Source organism: Lissotriton vulgaris, chromosome 10, assembly GCF_964263255.1.
Source record: "Lissotriton vulgaris chromosome 10, aLisVul1.2, whole genome shotgun sequence".
In the NCBI taxonomy this organism is placed as follows: domain Eukaryota; kingdom Metazoa; phylum Chordata; class Amphibia; order Caudata; family Salamandridae; genus Lissotriton; species Lissotriton vulgaris.
Window position 1 is genome coordinate 651,016,509 of NC_141698.1, and position 18,979 is coordinate 651,035,487.

An 18,979-nucleotide genomic window follows, 5' to 3' on the forward strand; every position below is an offset into this window, starting at 1 on the left:
AATAAGCATGACACATTGTTGTCCTTAACCCTAAACAATATGTTCTGGGCGTTGACCTATAGGAATTCCACTCCCGTGCCCCATACCCATGACAGTTTTTATATTCTCCAGGGAGGATATGAAATATCCCCTCGGCACCAAGGTTTTTTTTTTTTTAATGGTTCAAAATGAAGTGGAGTAGGAAGCTTTGCATCCTCCCTCTGCCTTATACCCAGCACTTGCTCTCCTGGTCCCCTGGGAAGCATATCAGGGGCTATTAACCTCTGATCCTTCTCACTATGAAAAAAAATAAGTCCCCACGGGGCACTAAGAATATATCTGGTACATTCTGATACAGCTGGGCATAGTGGGCGTCAGTACACCTCTGGACTTTTGGTACACTACCACATATTGACCCCTGGGATACCTATGATACCGGTCCAAGAGGGAACACAGACCCAGATCTCTATCCCGCCCAACCTTCCCCTCCTGATGACTCAACATCTTATCAGGAGCTTATAGGGAGAGCTATTTTTTTCCATCAAGTGGTATTCCATAATGAGCCCTTACAAGATTTCCTCTTCAAGACTCTTTCCTCCACTCACAGGGCTACTCAATATCTCCCAGTGCTAAAGGGTACGTGTTGAAATCCCCTATCATGGCAAGGGTGATATACCCCTAAGGTGGGTAAGAAGGCTTCCCAATCTAATCCTATTTACTTCAGGGGCCAATTTACACCTGACTCGGTGGTCATCATCATCACCACTGCTCGCAAGCGATAAAATCTCACAAGCCAGCAGAGATGCCCCACTACCCGATAAAGAAAGCAAACTTATAGATGCCGAAGGGGGAAAGGGTTGCAGCACAATCAGCCAACCATTTGCGTATTGCCAACTCTATGGGCCTTCTTGCTAATTTGATCATTTGATTGTGCTCACTGGGACGAGATAGAGGACCTTCTCTAGTACCTCCTAGATGAGCACAACAAAAAGGCCAAGAACTTGACTCTGAAGGCAAGCTAATATATCCAACACCTCCATCCGCTATGCTTTGGACTCAGCTGTCACTGCAGCTATGGATTTTAATACTAGCAGCCCACTATGAAGGCATGCATGGCTCTGCATTTCTTGTTTCAAACCAGAAGTTCAGCAGAAAGTGCTCAACATACAATTTAAGAAAGAACATCTGTTTGTTCCTTAGGTGGACCAAACATTAGATAAAAATCAAAAAAGATACTGAGGTGGCAAAAGCAATAGGGGCTCTCCAAACACATGCTCCCCGTTGCTTCTTTTACCACCCCCACTACTGTGGAGGGTTCAGAGCAACCTTTTGTGACACCTCCACCTCATACCAGAGCAATTCGAGCAATTGGTGTCAATATACCTTCCCTCTGGGTTATTTCCGAGGGTGCTACAGAGGTACCATTTCCAGAGGTAAGGATGCTTCTCCCTGCAGGACAACACCCACCACCAATGACTTCCCTCGCCTATCTCCCAACCACATAACACCAGTCAGAAGTTACTTACAACATTTCCTACCTACTTGGCAAACAGTTACATCAGACCAGTCGGTGTTGGATATTATCTAACAATGCTATTGTCTGAAGCTCATTACCACACCTCACAACATTCCACCTCTCAATCACAGGCTATCTCTAGAACATCAAACACTGCTCAAACAGGAGGTCTGAATTCTCCTCCTCAAAGGAGCCAATCCCTGTATGTCACCAGGTTTCAGGAGTGTACTCTCTATACTTCCTAATATCCAAAAAGGTCAGCTGTTTCCAACTCATTCTAGACCATAGGCCCCCTAAACGAATACATCCTGTCAGAGAACTTTCACATTGTACCCCAACAAGATGTGATCTTACTACTCCAACAAGGCGACTTCATGGCTACACTAGACCTAAAGGATGCCTATTTTCACATACCAATACACCCAGCATATCGCAGATAACTCAGGTTTGTGATGGGCGGTAAACATTTTCAGTTCAAAACCCTTCCTTTCGGAGTGACTGCCGCATCTCCGGTATTCACCAAGTGCCTTGTGTTGGTAGCAGCACACCTACACAGACAAAAACTTCACATATTTCCATATCTGGATGATTGACTTATCAGAGCCAACACTCACCAGCAGTGTTAAGACAACACTCCGGCCACAGTAGGTCTGCTCCATCGTTCCGGGTTTACTATCAATTTCGCTATGTCTCACCCTCAACTCCTACAGGTTCCACCTTATTTAGGGGCTATTCCAAACACACAAGTAGGCCTAGCCTGTCCTAATATTCCAAGAATCTCATCTTTCAAAGCCTTCATAAAACCAATTTCAACCAAAATCGCCAACTCGCAGTCAAAACATTCATGTGTCTTTTATGTGTGTGGGCTTCCTGCATTACCATAGCACCTCATGCACAATACAACCATTGCAGGAATACTTAGCTCAACAGTGGTCTTAGTCACAGGGTCATTGGGAAGATCTCGTGTTGCTAGATCGCCACACATCATTCTCTGCAGTGGTGGAACACCAATAATCTATTACAGGGACAGCCATTCCTCAACCCTGTTTGCCACATCACTAATGCAGCAGACACATCAGTCACAGCATGGGGTGCAAACCTGTAGGATCTTGCAGTACAGTGTCTTTGGGAGACCAACCACTTGGCTCTTCACATCACCTACCTACAGGTTCAAGCTGTTCGCCTAGCATTGAAAGTGTTGATGAATTTGTCAGACATTTGTCTATGCTTTTCCTCCTTTCCTTGCATTTCTTGTTCGGAAGGTCAGGCAAACATCTTTCACGCTAATACTAGTCACTCTGACAAGGAACTGTCAGCCCTGGTTCACACCATTACTGGACCGCTCTATAATTCCCCACGAGAAGCTCCCCAACAGGCTGTACCCTCTCACTCAGATGCATGGACAAATTAGGCAATCGGATCCCAAATCTTAACCTGCTGATCTGGCTCCTGAGGTCATAGAACTCTCAACTCTATTTCGCAACTGAATGTATGACCATTCTGAAAGAAGCCCATAGACCTACCACTCGAGCAGGCTACCCAGCTAAATGGAGAAGATTTGATTGCTATTGTCACTAAAAACAAATTGATCCTTTTAATGCACAGTACAGAACATTGTCTGGTACTTGCTTAATTTCCAACTCTGATTTAGGCTAGCATTCACCTCCATAAGGTTACATCTTGCAACAGTAGCTACCTATCCTCAAAATAGCCAACATGTTTCTTTATTCAAAATACCAGTCATTAAAGGCTTCGTAGAAGGTCTTGAGAGTGATTCCACCACAAGTTTCACCTGCACTCTCTTGGAATCTTAACATTGTTCTTACATGACTTCTGGGCCCCCCATTTGAGCCTCTGCATATTTGCCCTTTTAATTTCTCTCCTGGAAGGAGACCTTTTTATTGCTATTAACTCACTCAGACATGTTAGCGAGTTCCAGGCATTAACCTTGGAAGAACCCTTCTTACAGCTCCACGGAGACCGGGTGGCTCTCTGAACCAACCCCAAATTCAAATCAGCCAGTTGAGCTACCATTCTTTCCTCTCATCCAGACTCAGTTGCATGCAGGGTTTTCCATACATTAGATGTCAAGAGCCCTCAGGTACTAAATTGATCAGACTACAATGCTTAGAAACACTAAGCAACTATTTTTTGCTTTTTCACCACCTCATGAAGGAAACCCTACATCCAAATCGGGTATTGCCAGATGGATAGTTAAGTGCATTCAAACATGTCACGCTAAAGCGAAAATAACTCTACCTACACCTCCTAGAGCACACTCTACTCGAAAGAACAATTCATCTAAGGCTTTCCTAGGGAACATTCCAATAGCTGACAATGTAAAGCAGCTGCATGGTCTACACCTCACACTTTCACTAAACATTATTATGTGGATGTTAAGCTAATATGGTTTAGGCAGTGCTACATATGCTTTTTCAAAATACTGCATCACCCACAGGTTCTGAGGAGGACTGCTTTACAGTCCATGCAAAGCTTTATCTACAACCACACATGCCTCTAATGGAATGTTACTTTGCCTGCAAGCATCTGTTAACGGCATGTAGGTCTGTAGACTCACATGCGTCCACCCTCCACCCCAGACACCTTTGGCCGTTGCAGTTTCTTTTCTCTTTTTATATGCGTGGGCATCTCTGTACTTACCACTTACTATTACAATCCATTCTAACTTGCCTTCTGGAAAACAGTGGAGTTGATGCCTTGCAAATTATCACCAAGAGGAGGCGTCACTATACCTTGTGACTCGAAAGACTTCTTTAAAGAAAAACAACTTTCACACATCCAGACCCAACACTAGATGGCAGGAGTGTGCAAAGCATGTAAATATACAGCACTACATGCCACGAACAGATGCTTTCAAAGTAGGTAACATATTCCTTATCTAATGAAAGGACTGAGACAGAAGAGAGAGTTGAGTGTCCTGATGCAATTTGTGCCTTTTCCATTTGCAATCCAGGGCCCCTAGCAGACAGATTTTGGAGTATTGCATCATGTTTTCCATTCTTTGATTTGAAATTCCCAGGGACACGAGGGATCTTCCTTTTTGAAAGGAAGAAATGTAAAATGAGTAGGTATCAAGGCTTCCAGGCATGTGGCATCCACCAAGAAGAGGTTAACTCTCTTTTCGGGGTGAAACTGTGGCTCAGCACCTGTCCTTCTCTTAGATGTTTTCTCAATTTGAAACACTATATGGTTCATATTCCAAGGAACTTGAGGTGCCTCTTATGTGAGTTTAGCATGAGGAGAATGTTGACAATTTGCAGCTCCTGTCAATTGTGACACACACTTATATCATGAGCTAAAAATTCTAGGAAGACACATACGTCTCCGAAGGATGACTTCCATATCTTATGGCTTTTTCTATGAAGGAATTTAACTTAACTTATTAGAAAGTCCATAGGAGCTGTAGAAGTAACTTTGGTCTTCACTTCTGTGGAAGCCAGTCCCTTACGGAAATAGTGTAGCGTGTGGCAGCTAGGGAGCCATTGTGTCCTTTCAATGACACTTTATTCTTCCCAGTTCCAGGAGCTTGGGAGGAGGTGGTCTCTTTTCATGCTTTTAGTAGAAAGATTGCTCATCTCTGCCACTCACTTCCATTTGATTGGCCGCCCTACATGAGGGAGGTTCGGTGATCCAGATTTCGTAGACCAAATTGTAGCACAATGCCTTCACGTCTATGCTTCTAAATAAGAAGTGTACCTGATTTGATTCTCTTCGATGTAAGGTGTTTCTTTCAGACAGCTACACATTCATGTTGGAGATGAAGGCATTAGTGACGTATCTAAATCACTTTCCAAAGCTTAACACAATCTCTGATAAGTGATTGGACACCTGGAGAAATCATCAGATGCACCTGGAGGGATGCAGACAGAAAAGGAAAACGGTAAGGCCTCACGGAGAGGAAGAGAGGCATACATTTGGAGTTTCTCCCCAGTGCAGCGAGGATTAAGAATTTCATTCTATCAGGGTGAGCTAACAGCCCTTCGGGATACCCTCCCTGTTATGTTGTGGTTGTCTTGGTGTATAGGGTAGCATAAGTAGCTGTAGTTGTTTTGTAAACTGGCCACTAACATTTTTAAGTCCTGAAGAAGTAGATCTTCGGTACAGCAAAACACATGTTGGCTGTGTTTTGAAAAGGAGGGTTCCAAAAGTAAAGGCACTTTATCACTTGTTGTTTTCATATTTCACACAACAGAATTTTATACAAATAATGGACATTTGGATAGTGGTGTTTTATGAGAAGTTTATATATATTTGTATTTTATTTTCGTAGTATGTGTTGGCTGCATGTACACATGCTATGCATACACCGGTCATCTAGTGTTTGGTCCAGACTCTGCAAGTTGTTTTTCCATGGTGAAGTATTATGATCAGCGTTGTGCGTCGTCTTTCTTCGACTTTAAGGCATTACGCATGTCGAACGCTCTTTGTTCGAAAAAAAATGTTCTGCCATGAGGTTCAGACTGCATTGGAGCTCTGCAGCATTCGGCATCACGCGGCCTACGTAAAAGAAAATGAAGACCGGAAGATGCAGTACACACCAGGACAGACTTCCCGGTGTCCAAGTAACAAACATCTGTCAGGGATGACTGTCTCCAGTTGATAGAGACAAAGAAAGAACTATTCTGACGCTGCCCTCGGTGCAGAGCCAAATACTCCCACTCCGATACACACAACATGTGCAATTTGTGCCTGTCTCCAGAGCACAGGGAAGAATAGTGCTCTGCCTGCGCATTGTTCGGGAACAGGAAAACTCTCCGGACACGACAGGATTGATGTCTCGTACACACCAAGGAGCAAGCAGCCGAGTTAGAATTCAGCCACATCAGCGACGGGGACAGCGAGGCAAGCGTCCAACAGGAGCCGGAATGTTCATAGCCAGCCCACACTACACCACGTCCGACTCCACGTTAGTAGACTAACATGCTCCGGTACAACTCACATCACTGTTGCGACCAGTGGCTCTGCGCCAAAGACCAAGACGGCGCTACATATCGTGAGCACTGTTAACCCCGGAAAATACGACACTCACTACCACTACCATGCCATGGAGCTCCACAGCCTGCAGGTGCAGGCATGCTGCTGGCAGCGAAATGCAAATAGTCTCCGACCGTGCCTTTGACACAAGGCTTCATTCAGGACCAACAGACACATCGGCCAGGAAGAGCGCCAAGCAAGCCCTCAAACACCCTTCTAAACAGGTCAAAGGGCTTCTAGGCCATATTCTGTTTATAAGAACAAACCACCGGCGCCAAGGAAACAAGACTCAAACTACTAAAACCACTCGAGACCAGGGGGAGATATTTAAGGGACAGCAGCAATTTATGCAGTAGAAGCGCAAGGAGAGTGCAAAGAGAAAGGCAGAGGAGTCAGCCTTTCCTCAGCTTCCACCAAAAAGTACCACAGGAACACAGTGCCACAAGCCCTATCATTTTTAGTTCACCTGACTCATTTCAGAACCAACTGGATCTTTTTCAGTCAGGTCGTCACCTACCAGTCAAAACACTGATGAGCATACTAGGAATGATGGCATCTTGCATAGCATTAGTGCCCCATGCTCACCTACACATTAGACCCCTCCGGAAGCTTTTAGCATCTCAGTGATCACAAACAGGAGGTAACATGGAAGATCTATTGTTGATTTCACCAAAGGTCCATTAGGCTATATTGTGATGGAACACTCCAAACATACAAACAGGGAGAGCTTTTGAACATCCAATCCTTCAGATAACTATCAGAACCGATGCATCGCTTTTGGGATGCAGACATCATGTGAAGCTCATTATGGTTGAGGGACAGTGGACAGCACAATAACAAGGTCTACACATCAACATGTTAGAACTACTATCTATTGCATGCTTCTCAAAGTGTTCCTCATAAGCATAGCGGGGAAGACTGTCCTTCTACACACAGACAATATGACTGCAGTGTATTGCATTCAGAAATAAGGGGGAACCCATTCTATACAATTATCCCAACTGGCACAAAAGATATGGATGTGGACAAACCATCACAACATCTACCTCCGAGCACAGTAAATGCCTGGGGAGGACACCTCAATTGCAGACATCCTAAGCAGGATACTTGTAACAGGTTCACAAGTGGGAAATACACAGTTCATTACTACAATGATACCTCCACAGGTGGGGAACCCCCACAAAAGACCTGTTCACAACTGTGGAACACGTAAAATGCCAAACCTTCGCATCCAGACATCCTCACCCACAATCCATGTGCAATTCTCTATGGATGAACAGGTCCTGGATATTTGTATATGCTTTTCCTCTTCTCCCACTCATATCTTTCATGGTAAGGAAACTGAGACAGACTCCAATTACCCTAATTCTGATCGCACCCACCTGGGCTTGTCAACCAAGCATGGTACACATTACTGGAGCATTCCTTAGTACCGCACAAGAAGCTACCCAATTATCCAAATCTTCTCACACGCAGCAAGGACAGGGTGAGACATCCCAATCCTCAACAGCTAAATCTTTCAATCTGGCTCCTGAGCTCATAAAATGTGGATACCTCAGTCTACCTGAGAAATGATTGACTATTCACAAAGAGGCAAGGAGACCTACCACTAGGGCTTACTATGCAGCAACATGGAAACATTTTGTACATTACTGTGCAACACAGCATATTAACCCATTTTCTCCAATAGAGAAACAAATAAAATGCTACCTGTTGCACTTACAAAAGTCACAGTTAGCACACATCTCAATACTCTTATATTTAGTGGCTGTTGCAGCATATTTCCAAAATGGGAAACACCAGTCACTTTTCTGCATTCCTGTAATCAAAGCCTTCATGGAAGGATTAAAAAGAGTCATTCCACCACATACACCTCAAGTTTCAAGTTTATTTTATTTGATTCGGAACTCCGAAGAGATCCACAAAAAATCAATGAATGCAACAATACGAGACCATTTTTACAAAAAAAGAAAGAGGCACATTACAAAGTCACAATTTCTGTACAAAAGGCCAATACGGGTTACAAGAATCAATAATACATGCTATGCAAGAAGAAAAAGCCCCTCAATAAATATCTAAAAAACATTTAAAAAAGTTAAAAACATTCAAACAAAACATCTCGTTAGGAGGGTTATTTAGAGCATGTACAAAAGCATTAACAGTAAGAATACTCAATTTCAAGCAAATGTGGCGTAACCATTTGCGACGGAAAGGGAGCAGGGAGGGACATATAAATAAGACATGTGTCAGATCTTGTTTATGGAAGTTGCAAAAGTTACAAGCTGCGGAAGTACCATACCACTTGGCCAAAAGTATATTTAAAGGCAAGAGATCTTGTCTTAACAGAAACCAGAATCGTCGGACACCATGGGATAGGTTCCAAGATATGTAGGGTTGCCTATACTTAATTACACAAGATGAGATAAATGGAGTAACTCCCTTCCTAGTTACAATATACTCCCTATCTAATCTGAAACTAAGTGCCCATGAGGCCCGTTTCAAAACTAGTTTTAATTGGCCCTGGGAGAGTGAGAAAAGGGAGGTCTCATCTAATTTCAGAAGTGTCACTGCCCTTCTGAAATTTTTTTCAAGAAGGGAGAATTCATTAAAAGACCCCAATAGTTTGTCTTTCATTAGTCGTCTTAATGTCCCCACTTCCCCCTTGGCCAAACAGGCAACCCAACGCACCAACCCCGCTAGGCCCTGGGCCCAACTACTACGAACACCAAACTCCAGTCTGAAAGCGGCAGCTGTACAAGAATTATTGGTAGTGGTTAGATTCCGAAAAATCTTCCCCTCTGCCAACTGCAAAAAACCCCATTGCCCCAAATCCACTATTTCAAGTCCATATAATAGAGTGGACGGGATGTTAGCACGAAATACCTCTAACAGGAAGGAGAAATGGCGCTTCCCTGTGGCTGAATAAAGGGCTTGTAAACTTTTGCCTTGGGCCACTGCTTTCCGCATGTTGTCATCAATATGGGGTTTCTCACTGGAGTTATTAGTTATTACTTTCCCCAAAAAAACATAACTGTTTACAATTTCCAACTTAAGTCCCCCAACTGTCCATCCAAATTTCACAGGTTTAGGTTTTTTATTGCCAACAATACACATTATTTTGCTTTTAGAAATATTTATGTTGAGAAAGTGAGTTTCAGCAAATAAATGGAGGGCATGCAGGCGGTTGTTTAAGCCTTTAGGCGTTAGATCCAACAATAAAATATCATCGGCGTAGAGTAAACTAGGAATCGCGACACCTCCCAGCGTAGGAGCTATTCCTTCGCAGGCAGCCAGTCATAGCGAGATTCTAGATATATAAAGAAAAAATAATAGGGGCTAACAAACAACCCTGCTTGAGACCATTAACAGAGTAAATGATCCTTGATAGCCCTCTTTCTCCCCCCAAAAGGACCTTACACCATGTATCTGTGTGAAGTGCGTGCACCAGCTCTAACAAAGTAAAAGGCATACCCAGCGCAGACAGCTTCCTCCATAACAGCGGACGGTCTACCTTATCAAACGCTGTTGAGAAATCAATGAACGCTGCGCACACTTTACCGCCGCTGACCCTCACATATTTGTCTGTAATCATCTGTAACGCCGTAAGATTGTCAAGAGTACCATGACTCTTACGAAAGCCTGTCTGTTCAAGGGGCAGTATATTACTATTAACTACCCACTCATTTATTGAGTACAGCAGGCATTTAGAAAAGACCTTACCAATTGCATCAAGAAGGGCGATTAGACGATAGTTTTGAGGAACATTCCTATCGCCCTTCTTGAACAGCGGCACCAAAATGCTACCCTTCCAAGATGGCAGAACTGTTTTGCTCATGAAGCAGTACCTAAATATCGGAAACAAAATCTTGCTCCAAGAGCTGGGATCTTTCTTTAGAACCAAGACAGGGAGCTCATCTGGGCCCATTGCACCAGAGGAGCGTAATTCTATTATAGCCTGTTCGATAACCCTCTCAGAGGGAGGGTCTATGAGGGAGCTATCTTCTTTACAATCCACATAGGCATTTAAACAGCCATTACTCGCGTAAAGGTTAGAAATAAAACTAATCCAAATGGCTTCAGCAATGGGAATTGGAGAAGGAAAAGACCTTGTTCCGCAGCCCTCACTGATTAAGGACCAGAACAACCTTGCTTGCCTGCGCACTGTGGCCTCACGCAAGCTAACCCATATTGTGTCCTCTTTGTCCTTTTTTATTTTCATTTTAACCCTATGCCTCCTTCTTCTCAGAAGGGTTATTTTATTGTTTCTATCGAGGGATCTGCATAGATATTGTTCCCTAACTAGTTTATTTATTTCCCTATTGAGACACAAAATAGAACTAGGAATTATTTTCCTCCTTTTTTGTCGAGAGGGTTTTCTAGCAACAGACGTTACCACCTTCAAAAAATCTTCAAAGAGGGGTAGAGACGAGCTATCCTCATTTTGTAAAGCATTTAGTTTATTCTCTATAATAGGTTCTAGGCCCATAATAGCCGTGGAGTTCCAAAAGCAACGCCCAGTCTTGTTAGCAAAATTAACAAAGTCACCGCTGAGAGTCCAGGAATCAGTGATAGGCGGATTTATCAACACTGATACCGATAACACATTATGATCACTCAGTGTAGTCTGCAAAATTGATAGGTCGTTTAGAATATAAAAACTATTCATATCTATAACCACATAATCTAAAATAGACCCACCGTGAATGGATCTGTGCGTACAATTAGCTGGAGAATCAGAGGAAAATCTTCAGTTTACTATAATCCCCTCCATCTCAACAAGTTTGTTTAAAAACTGTTTCCCTCTTTTGTTTGTTTTGATCTTATCCGGAAAAACGGCCCGGGGAATATGGAGAGATTCCTCTTTCAATGTATGTCCTTCATACAAAACGGGAGAAATGTCTGGTGGAAGTAACACCCTGAAACCACATGTATCAGTAAACAAACGATGAGTGATCATGGTGATACTAGTTCTGAATCCATCAGCAATGTCACTGTATTGTCTCCCTCTTGAATGTCTACTACAGGATGGACACACAAACTAGGATCACCAAACAAAGTTTTACCTGATAAGGTAGCCATTTCATCTCTTACCACAAGCGCCATATCATGCATACCTATTCACTCTGTATCTGAATCAGACTCTACAACACATGCAATGGATTTATTTTCTTTTTCATTCTCTTAAGGCATACTTTAGCAAAATGCCCTATTTTTTTTTCAGTAATTGCACGTTACATTAGCAGCAGGACACCTACTACTTTTAGCATGTGGAGAATTTCCACATCTAAAACCGTAATTACCGCTTGTCGAAGACTGAAACTCACCCTTTGCTGCTTTAGATGCGCCACTTTTTTAATTGGAAACAGTACCTTGACTCAAATATGTTGTTGATTGTCGATACCTATTCACTTTTATGGCAGTCACAGCATCAACCGGTTTATCCTCAAGTTCTGTAACTGAGATTTAGGGTATCGCAATACTTTTCACAATTTTGATGGTTTCATCAAACAAGGGGTTCCTAAAGCTAATAACGTTTGTCTAATTAGTTTATCCTTTCAGTGACACACAAACTCATCCCTTATAAGTTGGTCAGGAAAATTAATCTTATTGACATTCAGCAGTCAGCCTGCGCAGCACTGAGATAAAGGCATCAACATCTTCCTCTGAACCTTGTTTGTGCTTAAAGAATTTGTTCAAAATAGGTTGTTTGTCAAAGCGCAACTTGAGTTTGGCGACTGCTTGAGAGAACTCGTCCATGACTTCTTCCTCATTTTGTGGTAGATCTATCAGATGCTTGAAAATGGACCTTCCTTTAAACCCTAACAAATGTAATAAAAATGTTGTGTTACAGCTCTAAATTTTGAGACACCAATAGCCTCTAGCGATGTCCCAAAACATTGAGGCACATATTATTCCACCTAATTGGTGGTTCACCTGCTGTGGAAGATATGCAACCGATGAGGACAGGACCACAAATTCTGAAGGAACATGCACTCTTGCCTCTGTGTACCAGTGTTCAAAATGTAGGTTTTTGCATCTTGCAACACATGACACTTGTTAAAAAATAGTGGTTAAGAGTGAGTAAGAGTCCAGGTGACAGAATTTAGTAGACAGTGCATTTTCTTTTTTTCTAATGTACATGCATTCTGAAGTACAACAATGGTATGCACATTAAATTGATATGTTGCTGTTTTGAATCATTACTTTTCAGTGTATTTTAATACTGATTTGTTCAAGTTCTCAAGTTCTGGATTTTATTCAGCATTTAAGTTCATTGTTAAAACTTTCTTTTTGTTTTTTTTACAGGCATATGATAGATCTGTCTCACATTAATGTTCTGCTCTTGGCTGAGTAGTGTTTTCTGGACCCCTCTGACTGTAGAGTCAGTAAATTACATAAAGAAGGAATGAAAGCGAATAACTCAACATGGCCTGAGATTTTTGGTCTGCTGTTCTGACCTAGAATTCGTTGAAACCACTTGAAGCAGCAGAACATTTATCTTGAGCTGAACTGAAAGCTGACCAGTGGAATCTCGGATTATTTTTTTGCAACGACATGGGACTACGTCTTTAATGCATACAGTGCATTATGACACCATCGAGATACATACTGTCATCACAGTGGACTAAACTGTGATCAGAGAAGTTGCATCGCAAAATGTAAAAAAAAAAAAGAAATTATTCATAGGAAGAATAATTGATAATGGTTGCTCTTGTATCTTCATTCCCGGATTTTTATCTAGATGCCAAAGTATTTCTAAGCCGGATTACATAGTCACAAGATAGGTTCCTAATGTTGGATTTATCCTTCTGCTGAGTTATTCCCAGCAGTGGTGGGCATCCTCCCTATGGCAAAGGATAGCCCCAATTACCAAAATATTTAATATTACAAATATATGGCAAAATACTTTTGAGCGGACCTTGCTTGCCTTCTGTAGTCCATTTTTTACCTTAACCGGACTCCTCTAGAGACACTTTACGTTGGTCCGTTTTTCAAAAGCCCAAGCTTTGTATTTGCTTTTATATTTGTTTAAATGTTAAAATGGTAAAACGTCATTTTTCCTCTTCAAACTCGTCGATGTACAGATAATAATAATGTTAGCTGTTTAAATATTTCGTATTTAGTGAATTTACAGCAAAAGGTCTGTTGTTCTAGCGCATAATAGAGGTGGAGATGTCCTTGTTGATAACATGTCTGCTACCAGGGTAGCCTCATTGTTTTGAGCTCGGTTTTTTTATTTATTGAATTGGTATAAAAACCATAATGAAAATAGCTGTAAGATACTCAAATTATGGTACTTAATTGGAACAAAAAATTATGTGAATATTTTCTTCCATGCAATCAAGAGACAGGTGCAGTCTTTACACATATATCCTAGATTTATATGTTGGGGCAGTTTTCAATCTGCCTATAGATTTTGATAGGCTTTCTCCACTTAGTACCGTTAAGTTTTAACAGCTCATTTGTTTTTTGAAACCCATAGTAATATGGTTAATGTTTAGTTTTCAATTTCTCATTTCATATAAGCAGTTGGAGAGTGTTTTAGAGGGCACTTTGTGGTTGCCCCCAGTAAAATTGTTAAAAGGAGAATGTTCAATTTAGGTATATTTTGCTTGTCAGTTTTGGTTTATTCTGCTAATACTACTCTTGTGTGGTAAAGGAATGTTCGAAGAGTCCTTAATCATATTTCACATCTGACAATTTCCTCAAATAAGCACCTACTGCTAAGTTCCACGAATAACGTTATGTCGTCTGTCTGCTTTTTTTTTGGTGTCTATTAAGGTTTGTTCTGTTTTTCTAAAGCTTGCAATGCCATTTTGAGATAGAGTTTGAGAAAGCACAGGAAATTGTGGTTTTAAGGAAAGTGTTTGCTGGTTATTGTTGTGACATGTGTACAGATGTTTCAGGTGAAGAGCCTGGATTAGTCCTAGGAGAGTCTTTGAACTTAAGGTGAGCTCTACAGCTTGAGGCGCACAAAGTCATGCTGTATGGCTTTGTGGATATTAACTATAGGGCTAGCCAGATTTTACGTTATGAGACATGCCACATGCAGTTCTACTGTACACTGTAAGCATTTTCTCCAGTTGCCATTTCCTTATTCCATCCAACTAGTGCATATGATCATTTGTTCCCAAAAGTCTTTTATAGTGCTCCTTCTTCAAATGTAAGTTTAAAAATTGTACTTGAAACGGTGATGAGATTTGGTATCAAGCAATTTATGTCATAATGTCTACATGTTTGGTTATTCTTATGCCATAAATTGCAGGCTTCTCACAATGTATGTACTTATTGGGCTACTGACAGGAAAGAGACTTTTGATATTTAGAGGGAATGCAGAAAAAACAAGTTTCATTGAGCAATCAGTTGAGCTATCTGCAATTAGGCATCCTCTTGGATATGTGACAAGATGAGATGTATTACATTTTCCTCAGATGCATTTCAGTTTCTGGACTGTTATGTGTTTATGCAGACTATGTACAGCAAGAAAGTTTCCTGGTCTAATCTTATTGCTAAATTTGTTTTGACAAAATTCAGGAATGGCAGTAAATACTGACAAATACACTTCAGTGAAGTTCACCTTCTCAAATGGGAATGGTCTGAGACCCTTCATATTCCCAACAGTGTGTGTGCGCGCACACCGAGGGAGAGAGTAGAATTTGTCTTTTTGTTGTATGTATTGAAGTGTGTGGATAGCCAAACACTCATGAAATGAATATTATTCATAATGGAATAGCGAGGCAGTAAGGATGTTTCACTTTATGGGATATTTACAGTACGATTGTTGGACTCGTTATCTTGGTAGAAATTGCGTCTTGAATGTTTGCTTTCAGAAGTGAACACTGGTGCTGTTACCAAGATGTAGGATCGTTGAGGTATAGTAGCAACCCTCTGCATGTTGTCTAATCTTAAAAGAAACTGAGAAAAGGTTCAAGTCATTGGCTTTATGTGGTGTTCCCTTTCAGCATGTAAAGGGGGGTCATATCCCACAAATTTCATCTTCGCTCCTATGAGTATGAAGCTAGTGCAAGTGACTTGGTGTAAGAAATATATCTTGTCCTTTTAAGGGTGCATTCAATTTGCTAACTGTCCATTTCTTAATTGATAAGCCACATTTTGGCAGCAGTTACTAACTACTACACAATACAACTTAGCTAGTAAAACATAGTGTTGTTTTTCGGAAAGGAAAATTGTGCTCTAGTTTTTCCTGTAGTGTTACTAAACAAAGTATCTGTGTTGTGTCTTGTATAAAACATCTTGAGGTTGTCAGTCTTTTTTCATGTTTATAAAGAGTGCACAAGATTTTATCCTGAGTTTCAGTCAATAGAGATCCAATTGCAGAGACGTACATATGTATGTTGCTCATTGATTGCACTAGTGGTAGGCAAATGCTGATGATAGTGCACAGCTGCTGCTCATTATTAAAATGTAGGTAGCCCCACTCCGTAGCCTCTTGACATAATTTAGCTTACAAGACTGCAGAATGATCAAAAGCACCACACAAAAGCCTTAAACGGTGAACCTCTAAATTAGATGAGCGATTTGGGCACAACCTATTTGTGTTAATCTTTTTTTATTTTTTTTTTATTTTTTTTTAGATAAGATGACCATAGTTGAAATTAAGCTGTAAGCACAAGTGAAGAAGGTTGTTTCTAGTGATACAACCTTTGCACATCCTGTAAATGTATTTATTAATGGCATCTATCGTTGTTTTGAAGTTGAGGTTTAATACATAGATGAAGCTGATGCCCCGTAGCAATAAAGATTGTTTACGGTCATTGAAGTTTCTTCAAGTAGTCCAATTCAGAATATAAGTATGTTGCAAAATGATTCGTTTTTGCCTGTACTGGCATCCCAGAGCAAGCAATAACTTTAAAAACTCCAAACAGAAGAGCTGAATGTTGAGCCCATAGTGTGTTGGATTTGAGCATTATTTGTGTTTGAGGGTTCTTGCGAAAGACTCTGATCCTCGAAAAAACTAGCTTATCAATGCTGTGTGTGTTTGTGTACAGCTAATTTTGTATCGAGAATGTTAAGGAAATGGCACATTTTATTTGTACACAGTTGAACGACATTTCTTCCACAGTTCATTAGACTTACTTATTACAGTGTTTGTTTGAGAATACAGTGTATATCTGTATTTTTGCCTATTTTCTGACTCTTTGCACTTCAATTATGTGCCGAAAAATTTATCTGCATTATAAAGCTACACAGTAGAATGAATGTTTTGAGACGTTTGTTACACGTGTCGTTAACAGTTGTTATTATTTGACATAATGATCTTTTAAATTTCATTGTATGTTAAACACGAGGAGGTAGACCTATTGTTGCACATGTGTGCCCTCTCACAGAAACAAAGGTTAGCAAGAAAACTAGAATTCAAGATCCTCGCAGATACAAAACTGAACTTTAGGCTGTTTATTCTGAAGATCCGGGGCAACCATTATCTCTGTTCTTTCTATATCATGCATTTAAAATGAAATGCAGAATGCAGAAATGCATATAATGTACAGTAATTAATACAGAACTTTTAAATTAAAAGATGTTGTATGGTATACGCTTTAACTACAGTGACCTCCTGCTTACCATTTGGCGTCCTACAAATGTTCAGTGGCTACAGCTCCATACTTGTTAATGTGTTTTTGTGTATTCCTTGCAATTTTTTTATAAAGACAGTAGTAAGTAAATACGTTTATCCAGACCTGTGTATTTTTTCATAGAACCAAAAACAACACAAATTTGAGTTTGGGGCAGGGGGCTGCGTAGATTATAATATGCATTCAAGTCGTTTTTGTTTGATTCGCCACTTCCTTAAACAAGTGTTCAACTTTGAAGAAAATGTAATTTTCGATATATGTTCTTTACCTTAGTAAAGTGGTCATTCTGTACCTAAATTTCTAGGTTGTTTTTAACTAAAGTTTGTGCCTCAAATGCTAATCACACACGATATGCATGACTACACCAAAGGAGTTACATTATTGCCACCACAGTTTGGTAAAGTTGAAATTTTGGCACTTTTTGTGCAGACAATTTATTCCATGTTGCTTATAGGAATATCTGTTACTGTTCCTTGCCATTTTTGACATTTGGTTAGATAAAATGCTACATTAATGATATCTATGGAACATTGTATCTTTATTAGGATGCAGTGAAAAAGTAAGGTGCAGCTTATCTATATTATAGACCAAATATTTTTGCACATTATCTGAAATAGAGTAGTTCCAAAATATCATTCATAATTGTGTTGAACATCCTTTTTGTACATTGATGACAGTCGTTTTGAAAGACTAAACTTTGAGCTTTCCGTTTCTCACAGGTCATATTTAAAAAATAATATAAAACATCTAAGCAAAAGCAATTTCATGAATAAATAGATCATGTATTGATTTGGATTTAATGTAGTTAGTTTGGCTTTATGAGACGCACACCACATAAGTAACGTCCCTCTGCTTTTGAGCACTAACATCAGAATTTGAGCTTATTGAAGGTACAGCGAGCTGGGTGAGCATAGGATGTTGACGAGCTTTGGAAATTGTTTGTATAACATATGTCCTCATGTCTATACGTTTTTGTCAGCAAGTTCAGTTGTTGGATGAAAGGTGGTTCTAGATCACCTGTTCAATTATTGATCATACATGGTGTTGGATATTTAATTTTATCAATGTGACTGGGTCAATTAATAGTTAAACAAAGCCTTTCTGTCCTTTCTGTGGATTGACCTAAATGCAAGCACATTTGAGGTTTTGTTTTTGTGCATGTGATTCCCAACCCCAAATTGACTTAATGTCGAATCATTATGTAAATGTCCCCATGTTGGTTTATTCGTTTGGCCAAGTCGTAACAGCTTATCTTCTTTAAAATGAACAGATAACAATAGGTTCACATGTAGAAAACAGAACCATCTCATTATGTTGGCTACTTTGATTAGTTCCAAAACTCAGTGTGCATTATGTGCTATGTGTTCAATTTTATTCATTTATTTACTAAGGACAAAAGCTATACACAATTACATTTTATGGACTTCTTGATTTTCAAGCATAGTATTTTTAGATTAAGTTAAATTTGTGAAAATGGTTCACACTAATTAAGTGTTATCAGCATGTCGCATTTGTTTTTTCTTTTCATTTTATTTATGTTGACAGTAATCTATAACATTTTAAACCAACTAGTTTATTTTAATGTGTCCTAGTTTATCATTTCAAAATTATTTTTCCATTATTACGGTCTACTCGACACCAAGTCCGGCACGGGCAAAATTTCTGGTATGGTGCTTTTAAGTGAGAATTTCTTTTTAAAATAATGCACGTTCGCGTGAGATAAAAAAAAAATCATTCAGCAGTCGAGATGTTTTTGTCATGACCATGAGCTTTAATTTCTTCTGGGTTTTTTAAATATCTAAGCTGCAGATATGGCCATGTTTGCTTTTTATATTCAAGCATGCCTGTTTTGTTTTTTTGACCGCTTCAGTTACACATTTGGGTATTTTATATG

At 40.2% G+C, this 18,979-nt stretch overlaps 1 protein-coding gene across 1 annotated transcript in view; it reads left to right on the forward strand.

The window, feature by feature from the left end:
• RBM33 (RNA binding motif protein 33) overlaps positions 1-13,167 on the forward strand; it is a 551,296-nt gene extending 538,129 nt beyond the window's left edge. The window contains exon 14 of the mRNA XM_086939808.1: positions 12,797-13,167. Coding sequence (XP_086795934.1) covers positions 12,797-12,845 — 49 coding nt within the window. The 3' untranslated portion in view covers positions 12,846-13,167. The remainder of the gene's footprint in view (positions 1-12,796) is intronic.
• Positions 13,168-18,979: the final 5,812 nt, after the last annotated feature.